General features: G+C 45.7%; 1 protein-coding gene and 1 pseudogene across 6 annotated transcripts in view; both read left to right on the top strand.

The window, feature by feature from the left end:
* The window catches only part of LOC112226695 (capping protein, Arp2/3 and myosin-I linker protein 3-like), a 48018-nt gene extending 36925 nt beyond the window's left edge, over positions 1-11093 (top strand). For 2 of the 6 annotated variants that reach the window (XM_042307907.1, XM_042307904.1), the window contains 24 exons: positions 483-552; positions 710-791; positions 914-1010; positions 1103-1157; positions 1542-1714; positions 2179-2247; positions 2570-2663; positions 2846-2944; positions 3366-3485; positions 3770-3883; positions 4103-4278; positions 4456-4543; positions 5143-5265; positions 5358-5424; positions 5523-5695; positions 6302-6381; positions 6475-6594; positions 6766-6946; positions 8006-8441; positions 8671-8798; positions 8902-9139; positions 9369-9452; positions 9786-9905; positions 10228-11093. In XM_042307907.1, coding sequence (XP_042163841.1) covers positions 483-552; positions 710-791; positions 914-1010; positions 1103-1157; positions 1542-1714; positions 2179-2247; positions 2570-2663; positions 2846-2944; positions 3366-3485; positions 3770-3883; positions 4103-4278; positions 4456-4543; positions 5143-5265; positions 5358-5424; positions 5523-5695; positions 6302-6381; positions 6475-6594; positions 6766-6946; positions 8006-8441; positions 8671-8798; positions 8902-9139; positions 9369-9452; positions 9786-9905; positions 10228-10277 — 3037 coding nt within the window. In that variant the 3' untranslated portion in view covers positions 10278-11093. The remainder of the gene's footprint in view (positions 1-482; positions 553-709; positions 792-913; positions 1011-1102; positions 1158-1541; positions 1715-2178; positions 2248-2569; positions 2664-2845; positions 2945-3365; positions 3486-3769; positions 3884-4102; positions 4279-4455; positions 4544-5142; positions 5266-5357; positions 5425-5522; positions 5696-6301; positions 6382-6474; positions 6595-6765; positions 6947-8005; positions 8442-8670; positions 8799-8901; positions 9140-9368; positions 9453-9785; positions 9906-10227) is intronic. The other 4 variants (XM_042307909.1, XM_042307906.1, XM_042307905.1 and 1 more) reach the window with 3 other exon arrangements.
* A 3390-nt stretch (positions 11094-14483) lies between these two features.
* Positions 14484-18969, top strand: LOC112227346 (annotated as a pseudogene).

Genomic DNA, 18969 nt, shown 5'->3' with positions numbered 1-18969 from the left:
CTGGCCACGTCCCAAAATGTCTGACTCACGCTCTGACTCAGTCCATCATTTATTTACCGACACCTAATGAATTCTTTAACATATGTGTATTGTGAAAGGTGTTTTGTTGGTAAATCCAATCTCCTTTTGTCTTTTTGTTGTGTACCACTTTACCACGCTTCCCGCGTTTCAGTTGAAGCACTTACTGGTCCTTGGCCAAGTAGTTCTAGGAATCTCTAAACTCCTTTTCTCCCACATCCTTTAAGACTGCTGTAACACCCCTCAGTGTGTGTGAATAGAAATCCACATGGTTTCCTCTTAGGGAGGTTGATGGAAAAATCCGTCACGGTAATTAAGAAAACTATTTGAAATGAGTTTGCTATGCATTGACCTTTCTTGACCTCCTCTATCTCTCTCTCTCTATCTCTCTCTCTCTCTCTCTCTCTCTCGCTCTCTCTCTCTCTCGCTCCATCTCTCCATCTCTCCATCTCTGCCTCTCTCAGAGCTCTCTTCCTTGGCCTGTCTTCCAACCCTCACATCAGTGACCTACACCTGGACCTCAGCTGCTGTGAGGTACGGCGCCTGTCTGTCCGAATTGTCTTGCCTTCCTGTCTCTCCATTTGACTGAGTTAGTCTTCTCCCTCTCTCTCTCTCTCTCCCTCTCTCCCTCTCTCCCTCTCTCTCTCTCTCTCTCTCTCTCTCTCTCTCTCTCTCTCTCTCTCTCTCTCAGTTGAGGTCTGCTGGTGCTGGGGTGCTCCAGGAGCTGTTTCCCAGAGTGGCCTGTATTGGTAGTCTGGACATCTCAGACAACGGTGAGTGACCCTTGTGCCTTTCTCTTCCCTACGCATGCCACAGTCTTCTGAGTATTTTGAGTGCCAACATAGATGCCAGTTTATATGTATTAGCTGATATACTGTGCATATGTGTCTCTCAGGGTTGGATGCTGATCTGCTAGGGGTCATCCCGGCCTTCTCCAGACACCCTTCCCTCAAACACTTGCTGCTGGGCAAGAACTTCAACATCAAGGGCAGGTAGGGACAGTAACCCGTCCTCCGTAGGCACGTAGAAACACGCACTGGGAAGATGTGTATTTTGTCTAACAGTGGTAATTATGTGTCTGCAGGGTGCTGGATGAAATTCTGCAGAAACTAGTGCAGTTAGTGCAGGAGGAAGAGTGTGTGAGTTTCATCATGCACCTGAACACACACTGAGACACGCTCGCGCGCACACAAACTCATACACGTACCACCCGGGTATGTTTATGTACTCGCACTCACTGCCATACTCTACGCAGGCACACTGTATGTTCTCTCCGGCCCTAGTGAATGATTCATTGGGACGTGCTTTATTCTCTCGGCTCCGGGCTCCTCTCTCAGCGCAGATACGGCATCACCATGGCGAGCTCGCTCAATTATTTACTGCTGTTGACGCTGATCACTCACAAACATAACACAAGCACACAGCACTCAAAGACACACACATACACACACTTTGCAAATTCACTTCAGTTTTGAGAGCCCTTATCCTCTCTCTCGCCCCTCTCTCCGTCTCTCCGTCCTCAGGCCCTGCAGTCCCTCTCCCTGGCGGACTCGCGCCTGCGCTCTCGGGGCACAGTGCTGGTGAACGCTCTGGGCAGCAACACCTGCCTGCGCAAGGTGGACCTGAGTGGGAACAGCCTGGAGGATGCGGGGGCTAAGATGCTCAGCAAAGCCCTGCAGATCAACACCACACTCAGGTAAGAGAGAGGGAGTGAGGGAAAGTGAAAGAGAGGAGGGAGAAAGGGGGCTGGTAGAGAGCGAGAAAGGGGAGGTGAGAGAGAGAGGAGGGAGGGAGGGAGGGAGGGAGGGGGAGGGAGGGAGGGAGGGAGGGAGGGGGAGGGAGGGAGGGAGGGAGGGAGGGAGGGAGGGAGGGAGGGAGGGAGGGAGGGAGGGAGATGTGGGAAAGTTCATTGTGCAGTTGCTATGCCGTAGTTAATGCAGTGATAATGTAATGATGAGGGGTTGTGTTACGGCTCTCAATACACTCTGTAGTGAACAAGCACTTCTTTGGTTATTCACGCTGTGCAATTCTGAATTTGTCATTTGTCAGGTGCCATGTATGTGAGCTTCAGTTTTCAAGTCAATTATTATTCAAATGATCTCTCCTTTTATCTATCCCTCTCTTTCTCCTTCTTTCTTCCTCCCATTTGATCCTTCTAAGGAGTGTGACGTGGGATCGCAATAACACCACGGCTACAGGATTCCAAGATGTGGCTCGGGCCCTGGAACAGTGAGACACACGCACCCTAACACACACACACACACACACGCGCTCTCACCCACTCACTCAAACAAACCTGAACACGAGGGACATGACTGAAAGTCAGAAGACAAGAGGCGCATATCTCTGAGCTTGCCTTGCAGTCGTTGCACAGGGTTTCATCAGCACCCTGACCTGTTTGTGAGGCGGGGCTGCCTGTTTTAAGTTCTAGTGACAAGGATTCAAGCATTTCCAAGGCAATGACTCATCATTATTCATAGAAAAGGTATCGATTTGTAATGATTTCTGTTTTTTCCTCTTCTTCATTTTCGCTGACTCATTCTCTTGACAGTAACTTCACCCTGCATTACATGTCCATCCCCCTCAATGATGTCACACAGGCTTACCGGAGTGCCCCTGAGAAGATTGACCAAGCGCTGACCAAGGTGGGTCCCCTGGGGTGTGACGTCACACCGTGACATCACGACGTCGTCGGCAGCTCGTGTCTCGTGTCCGTCTCTCTTATTTCTGCCCTGTTCACTTCGTCAAACCACCTCTTCTCTCTGTTGCTCGTCTTCTTTCACCGCCGACATCCCTCCTTTCCCATCCCTCTCACTTTGTTTCTCAGATCCAGCGTGCTCTGTTGAGGAACAACCAGACCCAGAGGTTCTCTCAGAAACAGGCTCTTCGTCTGCACCAAGGCCTGGTCACCAGCACTGCTGAACAGGTACAAATACTGTGAGCTTATGTAAACGGTGTAATTTTGGCGAGAAAGACCGCCTTTGAGTCAAAACCCCACGGACTGACGTGTGTGTGTGTGTGTGTGTGTGTGTGTGTGTGTGTGTGTGTGTGTGTGTGTGTGTGTGTGTGTGTGTGTGTGTGTGTGTGTGTGTGTGTGTGTGTGTGTGTGTGTGTGTGTGTGTGTGTGTGTGTGTGTGTGTGTGTGTGTGTGTGTCTGTGTCTGTGTGTGTGTGTGAGTCTGTGTGTCTGTGTGTGTGTGAGTCTGTGTGTCTGTGTGTGTGTGAGTCTGTGTGTGTGTGTCTGTGTGTGTGTGTGAGTGAGTCTGTGTCTGTGTGTGTCTGCGTGTGTGTCTGTGTTTGTGTGTGTGTGTGTGCGTGCGCGTGCATGTGTGTGTCTGCGTGTGTCAGGTGATGGAGCGGCTGTGTGTGCGTGTGCAGCAGCAGGTGTGTGCTCTCCGAGGCTCAGAAGAAGGAGAGGAGTTGCAGGCTGCCAGACAGGTCCTGAAGGAGGCCAGAAACTCCCGTGCGGTATGTTGGCGTGTGCGTATGCATGCGTGTTTATATATTCTAAACCACTCTCTCTGTCTCTCTCAGCTATACTGTGTGCGTGTGCGTGTGTGTGTGTGTGTGTGTGTGTGTGTGTGTGTGTGTGCGTGTGTGTGCGTGTGTGTGTGTGTGTGTGTGTGTGTGTGTGTGTGTGTGTGTGTGTGTGTGTGTGTGTGTGTGTGTGTGTGTGTGTGTGTGCGTGTGTGTTGAATATGCATATGTATGTCTGCTTGAATATATTCTAAGCTCCTCTCTCTCCCTCTCAGCTCTATCCATCTCTGTGTGAGCTGGCCCATGTTCTCTCAGTGGACGGGCCTGTCAGACAGAAACTGGACTCTCTAGCAGGAGAGCTGGCCAAGGCTGCTGATAAGGAACTACAGGTAGACCACTCAACACTCCATCTCCCCCTGCGTGGTTGGATTTAGACTATGATGGATGAATTGAAAGATAGATAGATGGATATATATACACATTCTTTGGCAGGAGACCTGGCCACGGTTGCTGATTAGGAAACATGGGTACTGTGATTCTTATCGTAGACAGGACTTATTGGATGAGGGAGTGACACATTGATGACTTTGTTGACTGATCATTCCCAGGTGATAGTGGACTCCATGGTGTCTCTGTGTCGGGAGCTGTGTCCCATGTCCTCCTCCTCAGCTGAGCGACTCAACCCTCCGCTCTCCTCCGTCTCAGAACGTGTCTCCATCCCTCGCTCCACCATCCGCACCGCCCTGATGGAGAGAGCGGCACAGGACATCAACAGAGCCCTGGAGTAAGAGGGGGAGGAAAAAAAGAGGGAGGGGATGAGAAGGGTCTAGACTAAAGAGTAGGGTGTGAATAGAGAACTTGAAGGAAGTATTCACCCCCCCCCTCTCTCTCTCTCCCTTCCCTGATCTCTTTCTCTCTCCCTCCCTTGATCTCGTTCTCTGTTTTTATCTTTCTCCCTCAGGGACGTAAAGCTGTCGGTGGTCTCCTATCTGACCAACTCCATAGTGGATCAGATCCTTCAGGAGCTCTACACCACTCACAAAACCTTGGTACTAACACACACACTACTCTCTCTGTGCTCGATGTGTCTTTACCTATGCACTGTGTACCTCTGTGACCTCTGTGTACCTCTGTGACCTCTGTGTACCTCTGTGACCTCTGTACCTCTGTGACCTCTGTGTACCTCTGTGACCTCTGTGACCTCTGTGTACCTCTGTGTACCTCTGTGACCTCTGTACCTCTGTGACCTCTGTGTACCTCTGTGACCTCTGTGACCTCTGTGTACCTCTGTGTACCTCTGTGACCTCTGTACCTCTGTGACCTCTGTGTACCTCTGTGTACCTCTGTGACCTCTGTACCTCTGTGACCTCTGTGTACCTCTGTGTACCTCTGTGACCTCTGTGACCTCTGTGTACCTCTGTGTACCTCTGTGTACCTCTGTGACCTCTGTGTACCTCTGTGACCTCTGTGTACCTCTGTGTAACTCTGTGACCTCTGTGTACCTCTGTTTACCTCTAGAACAGTGACTTGTTCAATCTCAGTTTAATCTCCCCACCATCTCACACCAGAGAGCATAGTCTCAGACCAGACCAGTTCTCATTGTGTCGGACCAGTATATAGCATTGTAAATGCCTCTGGGTTGTCTTAGCTGTGTCAGGTGTCCCAGGCGAAGCGTTTGGATGACGCAGGGACAGGCAGGCGCACCTTCAGACAATCCAGAATCACAGACTCACTGGACTTCCCCGACGAGGAAGGCCTGGGCATGAACATCGTAAGTGTGTGGGCGGGTGTATATGTGTGCGTTGTACGAGTGCATTTTTTCCATTGCTCTTATCACGTTGCCTCTCTCTCGTGTCTTACTAGGACACCATCGCCATCAAGAAACGTAGCTCCAGAACCAGAAGGATTCGTCCGGTCTCAACCAGATTGAGTGAGCTTACCTTAATAACAAAGTTTTCCTGCAGGCCATTTGATGTGGATTAACATGGATTTGACCCAACTTTGAATCTTCTCTCCCCTCCCTTTTAGGTCTTGGTGATGATCCCACCTCCTCCCCGACTCACTCTGGCCCCCTATCCCGCTCAGCATCATGGGAGGATCTGTACACCCTGCCTACCCAGGGTGCACCACTGCGCCACGTGACACAGGTCAGGCCACGGCCCCCACGAAGGCACTGTCGAGGACAAGTCCCCGTGGAAACAGTGAGTCAACTCTGACCTGTAAAGAAGAGCCAGGCCCAATCCTAAATAGCCCCCTAAGCACTTCATACAGATCTGAAAGCTGGTCAAGTTGAAAGTTCAAACTTACCCACTAGGCTGTGTGAAATGTGATACAGACAATACTTACCCAATCATTTTAGTTAAACTTAAGTACCTAGGGGGTAGGGGTTGACCAGGCCTCTGAGCCAAACAAATCTATTCACCTCTCAGTTCTAATGCAATGTATTTGTATTCTAGAATTTGAATCATCCTGGTTTTTCATGCCAGAGGCATCACAAAAATAGGTTTCTTTATGACTGTGAATCTGTCGCATTATCTCATGACTCACTCGTTTATCACGTCCTCCAATCAGCAATGCCCCAAGGCATCTCTCTGTTGGCGGCATATCAGATTCCTCAGCTGCGTCCCAAATGGCACACTTTTCCCTGTATGGTGCGCTTCTTTTCAAAAGCAGTGCACTATATAGGGAGTAGGGTGTATGTACATGATACATGATAATTGCACAGGATAGCACGGAAGTAGTTTCAATGTGACAGCAGAATTTGTGTTGGTGGCTGTGGTGTAAACCTGTTATCTCCGTCCTCTCAGCACTGTTCAGAGAACGGAGGAGTCAACGTGCTGGAGGATGGACTGCCGGATTTCTATACCAAGAGAGTCCTGCCTGACAGGTAGGCTACGCACAATTCACTCACACACACACACACGCACACACACGCACTCTCAGTGACCCAGCTACCCATATCTTTATCTCTCCCCACCAGTCAGCTGTCACTACTCCATCAAGCTCAGTCCCTGAGGAGGAAGAAGAGACGCAGTGTGCTGTCGATCTTCTCCGGGTTCCGCAAGAACCGCAGCTCCACCATCTCCAATCAGGAAACAGAGTACGGAGGGAGTCCTGAAAAGTCATGCACACATTTAGTTGATTTATTGGCGAGCATATGATTACAGGTCCTTGTTATAAATTGTTAAACAACAACTATAAAATAATTGTTTATTGTCAGTTTATCCGTTTATAATACATCTCTGTCTCGTTCTCGGTCTCTCTCTCTCAGTAGTGGCTCAGAGAACGTGTACTCTATGATTCAGCACCCTAAGGATCGTGGGAAGGGGGAGGCCATCATTGAGGTGGGAGCCAATGGGAGGATGATGCCGTCCCCTAGGCCCATCCAGGGCACACCACTGCCTGGGATGAGGGGGGGCAGGCCTAGCCCCCACTGCCTCACACAGAGACAGGTAGGAATGTACCTAGGTAGGTCGGTCCCTAGTTCATGAATATGGCCAGGAGTTTTACCTGACTAGTCTATCCCACTCATTACAAAATGCATCACAGCACAGCATGCATGCTTTTACACTCTATGTAATCTATTACATAGAATGTAATAGCGGTTCTTCAGAGACTCCCCTACTACCTCAGCTCACGTATTAATTGGAGATCCAGCCATTTTCAGACCCACTCTCTGGACTGGCTGGTTCTGGAGGTCCCGCGGGTCTCCACTGACCTAGGGAAAAATGCTGTGATGGAACATTTTAGGTTTGTGCTTTTCTAATAACCCATTGCCGTGTTCATGTAAGTGACTGATTGAACGAATCCTCACTATCAGTATCTGCAATTTGGCAGTACGCCCAGAACCTTGTTTTGAGAACAAAAGGATATCTCAGTTTTAAGGCCTCGGCTTGGAGAAGCCTCCTGAGGTATTGGTCTGTCACATGTTATGAAGCAGTATTGGTCGGTCACATGAATGAAGCAAACGTTAATGATGAATTAATTATATATGATGAATAAGCTAAATCTTGTAAATATAACTTGCCAGCAGTATTTAAGAGAACTAATGGGACTGCCTCGGGAGAGCTCCTGACAGATGTGTACTATGGCATCCAGTTTGTTGAAACCTCTCCTGTTAACTGTTAATGAACTGTGATTCATTTAAGATTGACTTCGTGTAGAATGTCCACGAGGATGCTTTTAGTTTTTATACCCCCAGCTCATGGAATAGCCTTCAAACCTTGAAATTAGACTTGCTGGTCTCCATTGGACAGTTTAGATTGAGTTTAAGCGAGGTGATATGTGAGAGTTGTGTTTGTTTTGATTAATCTTGTATTTATATTATCATCTTACATTCTTTGTATCAAATTGTGTACGTTCATGTTCGCAGGGCTCCTTTGTAAATGAGACCCTGGTGTCAATGGTGACCCACCATGTAAAATTAAAATGAAATAGTAAAAATTGCATATATGACACAATGTAAGCCGTACAATCTACTCTCTTCACTCTGTCTCTCTCCCACCTTCCAGCCTTCAGATCTGGTCGGGATGGTATACAGTATCGGAGCAGAAGACGAGGACTCAGACAGTAGCTTTGAGATCAGACCAGTGGGCAGAGACACAGACAGACAGAAGGACACGCCGATTGCATCAGACACCCAGACAGAGTCCCGTGCCAATGGACATGCAATGTCCTCCGCTTCTCTGACAGACAAACAGGCTGACATACAGACTGACAGACAGACTGACAGACAGACAGAGCCAGTCTGTCAGGACCTGCCAATGCCCAGCACTCAGACAGACACACAGACGGAGGTGGAGAGACGGACAAAGGAGACAGAGGGGACGGAGTCCATGGAGGACAGGAAGGAGGGTGCCCCCTGTGGACAGAAACCAGAACCTCCTTCTCAAAGCAGCAAGCCCAGCCTGGCCAGCATTAAACAGAGACACCTGCAGGGAAGCTCCGGTACTGCAACATAAATAACTGGAGGTGTATTAACTAGAGGTGTATTAAATAGCTCTGAGACTCTACTTTTATCCAATGTAAAAAACACAATTTCATATTTTGCTACATAAGACCGATTTGAGCCGGTCGGCCGCGTTTGGCTCCGGCTACTGCATGTGTTAGAACGTGGATGTAGAGTCGTTACAGAATTACAATATCACTTTTGTTTCACACTTTTTAATTTTTTTAGAGAAATCAACTGATGGTATAGGATGGACAGAGGGAGACAGGGTAGAAGAGGAGAATAATGAAAAGAGACGTGAGGGTGTGCAGAAAGAAAGAGGGGCAGAGGGGCAGCGGCCCCCCATTCCTGAAAAGGTGTGTCTGTTTCGTCTGTCTGTGTCTCCTTGTTTCTTGTGTCGCTGTTTGTTGTTTGTGTCTGTCTCAATGACTTAACGATGCGTACAATCTATCTCCACAGCCTGGTAGAGATAAGACCTCTCCAAAGACACTGCCTCCTGTCACTCCACCTGAGGAAACCACCAATGAGAAGAAAACCACACCTCCTGTTCCACCTGCCTCTGCCAAGCCCTCTTTTGATTTGTCTCAAGCTCCTGTCAGTCAAGACGAAGGGACTAATGAGAAGAAAAGCCTTCCTCCTGTGCCTCCTGCTTCTACCAAGCCTGTGTTTGACTCTCCTGATCATGCTGGTTGTCAAGGTACTACTATGATTGAATTTCACTGAAGGTGGTTTTATTAAGAAATTATTGTAGTGATAATTGATAACGCTCTGGAAAAGAACGTCTGCTGAATGACAAAAATGGAAATAAAAATGTGCATGCAGTCCCAAAAATGATCAATGGCTATTAATATTGTATTATTGTTGTTGTTGTTGATGATGATGATGATGATGATGGCGGCAGGTTGACATTTTGACTATTTAATCAGATGAGGAGGGAGGAAGAAATGGTTATCCACTGAAGCCGCATCGCAACAGGAAGGCAGACTCATGTGACATGGGTATGTGTGAGGGTGAGCGTGTGTGGGTTCACTGCATGTGTGAATGTGTGCTGTACGTCTGCACATACATGTTTGTCTCTACAGATCCCTGCATGCATACGCTTGTTTTACACTATATTTTGAATTCCGATGTTTGAATTCCAATTTGTGATTTGATGCATTTATTTGCTTGCTATTTCAGTCATTGAATGCTGACTCATTGTGTCGCTGTTAGGTACGCTGACCATCCCTCTGCCAGGGACTAGATCTCTGCTTATCATGACTCTTACATTACTGCAACTACCCCCTGTCACCAGTCACCGTCTGTGTGGCCCTGTGTGTATGTCTCATATCATTTCCCTTCAGGCATGGAACGGAATAGCCCCAACGATCTGGAGACGGGGTCCTCAGATCGCAAACCCCCTGTGAAAAGACCCAGACTCCCAGAGAACAGAAACAGATCTCTGGACTTCCCCAGGACTGTCTGTATGTATCTGCTCTCTGGACCCCTCTCTGTGTCATACTGTATGAGTATGTGCAAGCATGGGAATGTTCATAAGCTACTATACTGTAAGCCTCCTTTTCATGACTCAGTGGTGAAAGAGGGAATTGACATGGTATTGACTGTCTACCCAATGTGTCACATGATCAGAAAAAAACACTGGGCAGTGCTGGGCCATTAAAATCCTGTTGACTGTGGCCTAGGCATTGTTTGGGGAGATGAGGGAGAGTCACCTTTCTAATACTTAGTGGTAGATAAGACGAGGCCGAACAAGGACTCTTGACTTTCAGATCTCTCTCTGTCTAGGTCCTGAGAGTCCAGAGCCCGCCAACGACAATGGTGTGACGTCGTCATAACAACAACAACAGACCGGAGGCGAAGACAACATTCTGGACAACTGGAGGGAGAGGAGAGTGAAGAGATGGAGAGAGAAGGGAAATGATGAACTTGATCACCATAGACCCAACTGTGGTTATCCTCGTATACAGCATTCATTTCCTTCATTTTTACGAAACATGCATGTACACTCTGCTTTTTTTCCTCCCTCATACTTAGTTGCACTCGTCTTCATTCCTTTGCAGAGGGACACACACACACACACACACACACACACAAATTTTTACCTTTATATTTGAGTCATTTAGCCAACACTCTTATCCACACAGACATACACACACAGAGAGGTCTCTGAGGCCCCTCTGGTATTCTCATGCCGCTGTTATTTCTTGCACTTCTTGTTGTACAAAAATCTTTGATCATACTTCTGATTCTCCCTCGTCTCTCTTTTATTGACAATCTGTGACCCTGTTTCTGTAAGAATGAGTCGGTATGTATTCGAAACTAGTATTATGTAATTATTGAACATAAGTGAACAAACTCTGCACTAACCATTGTTATTACCAAGTCATTACATGGTAACGGGTAACATTCATGCTTTTATTTTACAATAAGGTTAAGATGAATGTGAGTGTGTTGTAAGGATGTTTTTCCTATTGAGAAGATGGTAATGACGTGTATTGTTTATCATTATTACAGTAGTCTAGTAGTTGGTCAATAGAACAATGGCAGTTTTAGTCTGTTTTATTCATATTTTACAGGACTGAAATTAGTATATTTTCTAAAAAATGCTAATATAAATGAATCAATCAATAAAATTGACTTAACTAAAGGAACCAAACTGATGATGCACTATCTCAGGTGAAAACAACCCTAACCTGACATCTTCTTCAAGAACTCATGTTTGTTGTGCAAGATTAGGATTTGACCCTCTATGAAAATGACATCGATGGACTTTGGAGCAGTACTATGAAGTGGGCAGCAGAGGGCGCTAAATACTTAAAGCTGAGTGATGAAACAGACTTGGATGAAACACAAGTTAGAGGCACAGACTAAGCCTGAGCAATGTCTGTAAAAAAAAATATATATCATAGAATTGGTAGCGTCCATTTGTTTGAAGTAGGCTTAAATGGGATTTCAACTGACAGACGGGCCAAGAATACATTAATCAATGAATTAGGCAAATATTAAATTGGCTGTGTTAAATGTCCACATTCATTAATCATGTCATGAATAATGTCACAAAATTCACACACACACACACACACACACACACACACACACACACACACACACAATTTGGATTTAAAAGACCAGAAAGCACTTGTCCTCTGCCGCCAAAAGCTCCTCTTTCACGCCTGAGTTTGATAGAGTGAACATTCAGAAGCTTTGCTAATCACACTAATTAGTCAATATGGGGGGATAAGCTAGTTTAAATCTGGAATCCTGAATGGTGAACCTGCCACGTCCGTTTGTGATCATTGCAAGCGCGATAGAGCATCAGCATATGAAATGCATTTATTTATTTTTAAACCATGATGCGCGATGCACCTGTAGTTTGTCTACAGAACAAAAAAACAGACCCACGCCCGTGGGGGTGGACAGTGTCGCTGTTTCCCCCTACTGCGGATTCCATCTTTAAATATACAAAGATCTGTACCTTTTTTTGTAAGGGACAACCAAGTCTGAGATTTCTAAGTGGAAATGACAAACTTCAGAAGCCTTTTACAACCTACACATATACGTTTTATATTTCAGTGTGATCAAATGAAGATCCTGCAGCTGTAGATGATGGTAAGAAACGAACACTGAACTCTTAAAACATGTTATTGGGAGTGTCCACTAAGTATGTTCATGGATGAATACTTCATTGATCCCAAGAGGTTGACATAATCATTGTAAAAGTTCGAGACCGCTGTGCCAAATGATAGACAGCATGTTTCCCCTCATTCTTCTCTAAATATTGCAGGCTACATGTGAGAGGATGGCTGTCACCTAACTGGTATTTGACCCCTGTTGCTTTGGCAACGGCTGTTAGGAGACACCCAGCCATGAACACCATGCTCATGTTGGTCACTGGATGGACAAGAAAACAAGTCAACACCTTTTTCACCAAAACTCTTTGCGAAACACAAAAACACCTTTCCATCCAGACTGAGATGTAGGCTGAGATGCTAATGCCTGTTAGGACTAGACTTGCAGATAAGAACTGTTGTAACTTCAACCATTCAAAGTACAACATTTGACTTCTAGCTTGTCCTGAGCTATAGTTACCCTCAGCTATAGTTACCTAAGCTTTCGGAAGTCTCGGGCACAAAGGACCCTGGGACCCTGGCAGTTTGCATAAGGGCTTCTCTCTTGCGGTGGTGGTGACCAGCAGACTGGGGGAGGTTGAGTTGACGCAGCCCTGGGCACACCGGGTGTTGAGGTTCCCAGCCTCACACAGGATTACTGAACAGCTGATGTACACCTACAGCCAGAGAGCTCAAAGGTCACTGAACTGAGGGGGTATCACCCAGAATCATCCAGCAGTCTGTCCCCATTTACCTATGATGAAAATTACAGGCCTCTCTCATCTTTTTAAGTGGGAGAACTTGCACAATTGGTGGCTGACTAAATACTTTTTGCCCCACTGTAGATTATTTACTTCACCGCCCAGTCTGGCGGGTAGTCAGGGGAAACACACTGGCTCGTTTGGTAGAACTCAAACTGGTGAGTGAACATGCCGAAGCCTTTCTCCATGACTGAGAAACATCCCTGTGTGTGTTGAAGCCCAGGGTCACATCACCATGTTTCGGCGTACTGGCTGTAGAAATGGATCTCCGCCTGGTGATGATGTCGTTTGGGGTTGTCGAAGGTGTGGATTTCGTTCTTGGAAATTAGGTCCTCGTAGTTAAATCAAACTGGATTTATCGTGTATGCCGAGTTCAACTGGTGTAGACTTTTCAGTGAAGTGCTTGCTCACAAACCCTTTCCAACGATGCAGTTTAAAAGTAAAAATAACATATAAAATAGTAACGAACACAAAATGAATAAAAGAAATGACACAAGAATGGAGCTATATACAGGAAGTGACAGTACAAGAGAAATGTGCAGAGGTACGAGGTACTTGAGGTAAATATGTACATGAAGGCAGGGTAAAGTGACTCGGTATTCAGAAAGATTACAATAAGAGTAAAATAAAGAACAGAGTGTGCGTATGCATGTGTGTTTGTGTTGTGTCAGTGTGCGTGTGTGTGTTCAATGCGTGTGCGTATGTAGTGTTTGTGAATGTGTGAGGGTTGTGTGTCAGTGTAACACAGGACAGCAGGAACCACTGGCCCACTCCTCACCAAAACCCTACGTATTGACCCTTTCTCTAAGGGAACCCAATTCAAAATCAGTCAGGCTTTGTCCTTTGGGGGCGAATATTTCATTCGACCAGGTTCAATATTAATAACACAGACAAACACCCAGGAGTGAATAAGTTTCACCCAAAGAGATATCCATATAGCCATCATCCCCATATAATATTTTACACTAGATGCTGCCCACCCTACGGACGGAAAATCAAAGGATCTAATGAATGTGACTCAATGCAATTTCATCTTGTGGACTGCAGCCATAAGATAATTGTTCATTCAATAACCCTCTCTGCAAAGCAGAAATTCATTCATGCTGCTAATCGGCTATTTGCTACTTCCAGTTCAGTTAAAACTCACCTCTGTCTGAGTGCCACAGGCATTTAGGGGGGGGGTGACTCCGATGACGTGGGTGCTGTTAGAGATGCGTTGCCGGGTTGCGGGCAGAGTTGCTGGGGTTGTCGAGGCGGAGATGGTCCTCATGAATTCCAGTGATAGAGAACTTCTCCACTTCCACTGTCATCTTCGTCTCGTGGCAAACCACCTTCGGCTGTGACTGACACAGGAGACACTGTATCTTGTTATTGTAAAATGTATCCGTCTTATTCAAAACAACGGGATTGTAAAACCATGATTTAGGTTTGGGCCATTTGAACTTTTCTTCTTAATGATGGGCACAATCTGAAAAGTCAATCAGTATCATGATGAATATGATTTTGATAAATATTGGAATAAGTAGTACTAGTATGTACTCATGTCCACAGGTTTATCTGTTAAGATGCCTATTTACACTCCAACATAGATCATCCTTGATCATAAAATAATCTACAACCCATTACTGCGTCCACCAGGACCCAGCTCATCTCTGATTGATAAATGCCTGACATGACAGAGAGGATCAGGGTAAAAAAAAAAACACAGATGTCATATTTGTATTATTAAACACCCACATCAAATAAGAACTTCTCTCCAGCTGCGTTGGGAAATTACAATTTCATAACAGAGATGATTCTCCAGAGGAATGTAGCAGGAAGTAGCAGAAAGTATCAAAGTACCAGAGCTGTTCTGGTGATGCTGCAGGACCATGAAACATGATGCCATGACACTCACCTGTCCGCCTCCTCAGCAATGAAGCAAATGGGGAAATGTTCCTCCAGATCTTGAGTGGCATTCCACTGAATTACAAACTCCCATTGGGTGGTCCGGTCCTGTGGTTGGTGATGTTCTAAGGTTCACTGATGATGACCTCATTAATCCTAGCAAGGGGGCAAAACAGACAACCGCACATCTCCAAATCAAATCGGAGATATCAGTAGGAGGTATGATTTACTCTTGGTTTTTAGACCATTTGGGGACCTTATACAGTAAGTTATCCCTCACGTTGAGTATGTAGCCTGAGCCTTGGCCCTGACCTCCAGATCCTTGTTGACCTCGGCACGGAGAAGCTCTCCACTGCGTGGTGTCGGTTGCACGAATCTGGTTAGGTACACTCCCTCGTTGCAAAAGGGAGCAGAAGGACACCGAATTGGAAAATAATACAAAACATAAACAAGTGTTTATGGGGACCCATGCCAAGTCTTTTCAGTGTCCTGGGGGAGTGGGGGTGGGAGGGGGGGTGTTGTCGTGCCCTCTTCACAACTGTCTTGGTGTGCGTTTGGACCATGATAGTTTGTTAGTGATGTGGACACCAAGGAACTTGAAACTCTCGACCTGCACCACCTCAGTCCCGTCGATATTTCCTATAGTCCATGAACAGCTCCTTTGTCTTGCTGACAGTGGTTTCCCCCTTGTTCTCCTATAGTTAGAGAAGATAGAGAAGTGGTTTCCTGGTATGGTGTCAGTAAAGTCTCTCAAGCGTCCCTCCAGCAAGGCGTTGCTGAGGATCTTTGAGTTCCTCTACTGCCTCATTGAGCCCACCTTCCAGATGCCAACCTCCGAAGTGGAGGAGGTTCCCAGGATTCTCAAAGACTTGGGGTAAATCAATCATTTTGCAAATCATGTGATTCAAACATCAACTGACAATTTCTACATGTTCGCATGCTAGCAGGTTCATGTCTACTGACAACTAACTCTCTGCAGGCAGGTATCCATTTGCACTCTCTAAAAGTCCCATGTTCGCTGTGGGAGCTCCACATACCTGGCCACATGTTTTAGGGACTCTGACCTGGCTCATTGATACTGTGAAGTACAGCCCAGTAGGAGATGACTGACTCTTTCTACAAGTACTACATGTCACAATTCCACCTGCAAATAGTGTCAAATGTCAATCCCCTACCAGTAGTAATGACTGAGTAAACCAATGAGGTTGAACATATATTTACATTTGAATGCCGTGCGACTGCCCTTTATTTTCTCTGGCCAGTTTAAACAACTTTCCGTATTTGACTTGAGACTGACTTGACATTATCTGGCCAGGTTTTGTAGTTTGCCACACGTGGATTACTCTACACTCAGCCAGAGACAGTTGTAACAGATTAGCTGTGGGGCAACAATTACCAGCATAGGAGTACTGGTCTTTTGGTGTGTAACAATTACTTTAAGTGTTTGATTTACCTATGAAGCTACATTTGGTATTGTTCAAATGAATTATTAGCCTGTTGTGGGAAGACTCTCAACTCCTGCCAGTGGAGGGCTTTTTATTCTTGTTGAAATGTTTGCTTTCACATGTTCAAATGCACAGGCCCTATGTGTTAAATCTATATGACATTTAATACTGAAATAATTGCTAGCGTTTCATCATTCCATCCCACACATTTATTGCTTCAGGTGTGATACGTTTATGATACATTTTCATTTAGCTAACCATTACTTACCCTGCTCGGAGTGGACACAATGTTTGTAGTGCACATCAATGTTTGCAAGACTCACGAGGTAGAATTTCTGTTTATGTAATTCAATGTATGGTTTCCTTTGGTCATATTTTCTGTTAGGACACATGGAACTCTGACATACGTTAATTGATTTGTGGGTGATAGGAGAGCACGCCTCGGTGCGCATAGAACGCTTTGTTGTCATGTATGCGTAGTGATGAAATAGCATTAAAAATAATCACATCTGATTTAAGACATGGAGCAATGGATGTGAGAATTGCTTTTTACATTGTAGAACCAGTTTATCGGTTGTAATTGTATGGTCCTTGGGGGCCAAGTGCTTTGAGCTCATGTTAGACAGATTCGGTTGGTTTCTCACAGGGAAGCTGTACAGTCTTGCCCTTTTAACTTTTTCCGATCAGATAGCCTCTCATGCTTAACCTGTCCTAAACTCATAAACTGAACAAGTTCCACAGACATGTGATTAACAGAAATTGAATAATGTGTCCCTGAACAAAGGGGGGATCAAAATCAAAGGTAACAGTCAGTATTTGGTGTGGCCACCAGCTGCATTAAGTACTGCAGTGCATTTCCTCCTCATGGACTGCACCAGGGATATTCTCTTGAGTGTACGAATTTGACACTTTTGGGTGCGGGAGGGGTATGGAATATTTGGGGGAATTTAGTGAAGTATGTTGTCAAATATAAATCGTTTCCCAAAAATAACTACTTTAGTTTTACTTTAAAGTATTTGCACTTAAGTACTTTACACCACTGTGAAATCCCCTGGTGAAATCTTGTTCCTTGTAACATGTTAAATCCTGGCTCAGCAGTGCTGACATAGGATCAGTTTTGCCTTAGATATTTTTTAAATACGAGCCCTGGTCCTGTCACTGGGTGTTGGAAGACTATTGGCAATTGCTATTCTTTAAATGCTGAACAGTTGCCGTCTGTTTCAGGACACCCTGGAACAGGAGCAATCGAGGCTCCAGCACATCCTCTCCACCCAGAAGTTCACCCCTGCATACATTGAGTGGGTTAACTGAGAAAAGGGAGTTGCATCAGACCAAGAGCCTGGAGCTGGCTCAGCAATACATGTGGAAAGAGATTGCTCTGGCCAAGGTCAAAGAGACGGTAAGTGAAGAGAATGTTAGAGGGGCTACTTTAACTTGGGTGCATTCATTAGGACATGCTACTGAAAGTTTTGCAACAACTTTTTTCTCTTCCCATTTAGTCTGTTTTTCTGCCATTTGGTGCCTAATGAAAATGACCCTGGTGTTGCCCAATGCTTATACAAAATACGTAATAGGTATTTAATATTCTCTCATCTTGTTTAGGCTGAAGCGACGCTAACCGCGTACAACAAGCTGGCCTACAAACTGAAGCTCATAACTGACTTTGAGATCAGGACCACGACAGAATACAATCCATCGACTATGGTCCAATACAGAACACAGATTCAAGTGTGATTCTTTTGCTCACTTTTTTACATATCTTTTGGGCACTGCATAGGATCAGAAGCTGTTTTATTTCTTTTACAGAATCCACTGTAGAAAATGATGACTGACCTGGAAGAAGAGTGTAGTCGGCTGACACAGACACTGTTCCGGAACAGTCTGTGGAACAGGTGTGAGACCAGTCTGTACATTCTTTTGGTTTAAGATGGAACATGCATGTTTTGCTTCGAGGTTCTAATATGGTCTCGTTCTCTTTCAGGTTGATTCAAATATTTCCGAAAAGGCAACAGACTTCGAAACAACTGATCCCACATTCATAAGGTGGACAAGCAGCTTGAACACAACATTGAACAGGCATGCTATCATCACAAATGTTTACTTCTACGCTTGGCTATCGTCTTCATCCACGGGTGTGTAGAATAAGGACCTTGTGCCCGGCCCTTTATTCTGACGACATTGATGCCCTGCAGCCATTGGATCCCACCACTGCCACCAAATGTAGAAAACAAACGTGTGGCCTAGGGCTGTCCATGTGTCATAATGGGAACCGGCGTGCTGTCATGTTTAATGGTGTAGCAAAATGGTTTGCAGAAAGGTGAGTAGGTTTCTCTCCTTCCCTTCTCCATGGTGTGTAGGAGATGGACCGTGAGGAACATAAGTGGGCTGCTGAGATGGAGAACGTGGAGAACCACAGGACGCTACTGGAGAAGGTGACCTTACGATACGATGATGCCACGCAACAGTGCGCACTCTTTTGGCCACTATCACATGAAGTCGGCAATAAAAAAAAATAAAAAAATGTAATCCGTTGCGCATAGTCATTTTACAGGGAAAGACTAACATGGAAATGCACGTTTTCCCAGTCATTTTTACGTTTTCTTAACAGGTACCAGACTGTGCTGCAAGAAACCAGAGGCACAGCGGACTGTTGAACCTAGCCAGCATGTTCACCACGGCTTTCGAACACCTGTCCACCGTAGAAGTCAGTCCTGTATGGGAATCTGTCTGTAGCATGCTATATCGTCAAATATGAATTCTGTGCCACAAAATGCAAACATCCTCATCCCTGACATGAATTTAAGGCCTCATTCCTTCATACAGTGT

The sequence above is a fragment of the Oncorhynchus tshawytscha genome, linkage group LG28 (assembly GCF_018296145.1).
Source record: "Oncorhynchus tshawytscha isolate Ot180627B linkage group LG28, Otsh_v2.0, whole genome shotgun sequence".
NCBI lineage: Eukaryota > Metazoa > Chordata > Actinopteri > Salmoniformes > Salmonidae > Oncorhynchus > Oncorhynchus tshawytscha.
The sequence above is the reverse complement of the archived record's forward strand: the minus strand, read 5'-3'. Positions and strand labels throughout refer to the sequence as shown.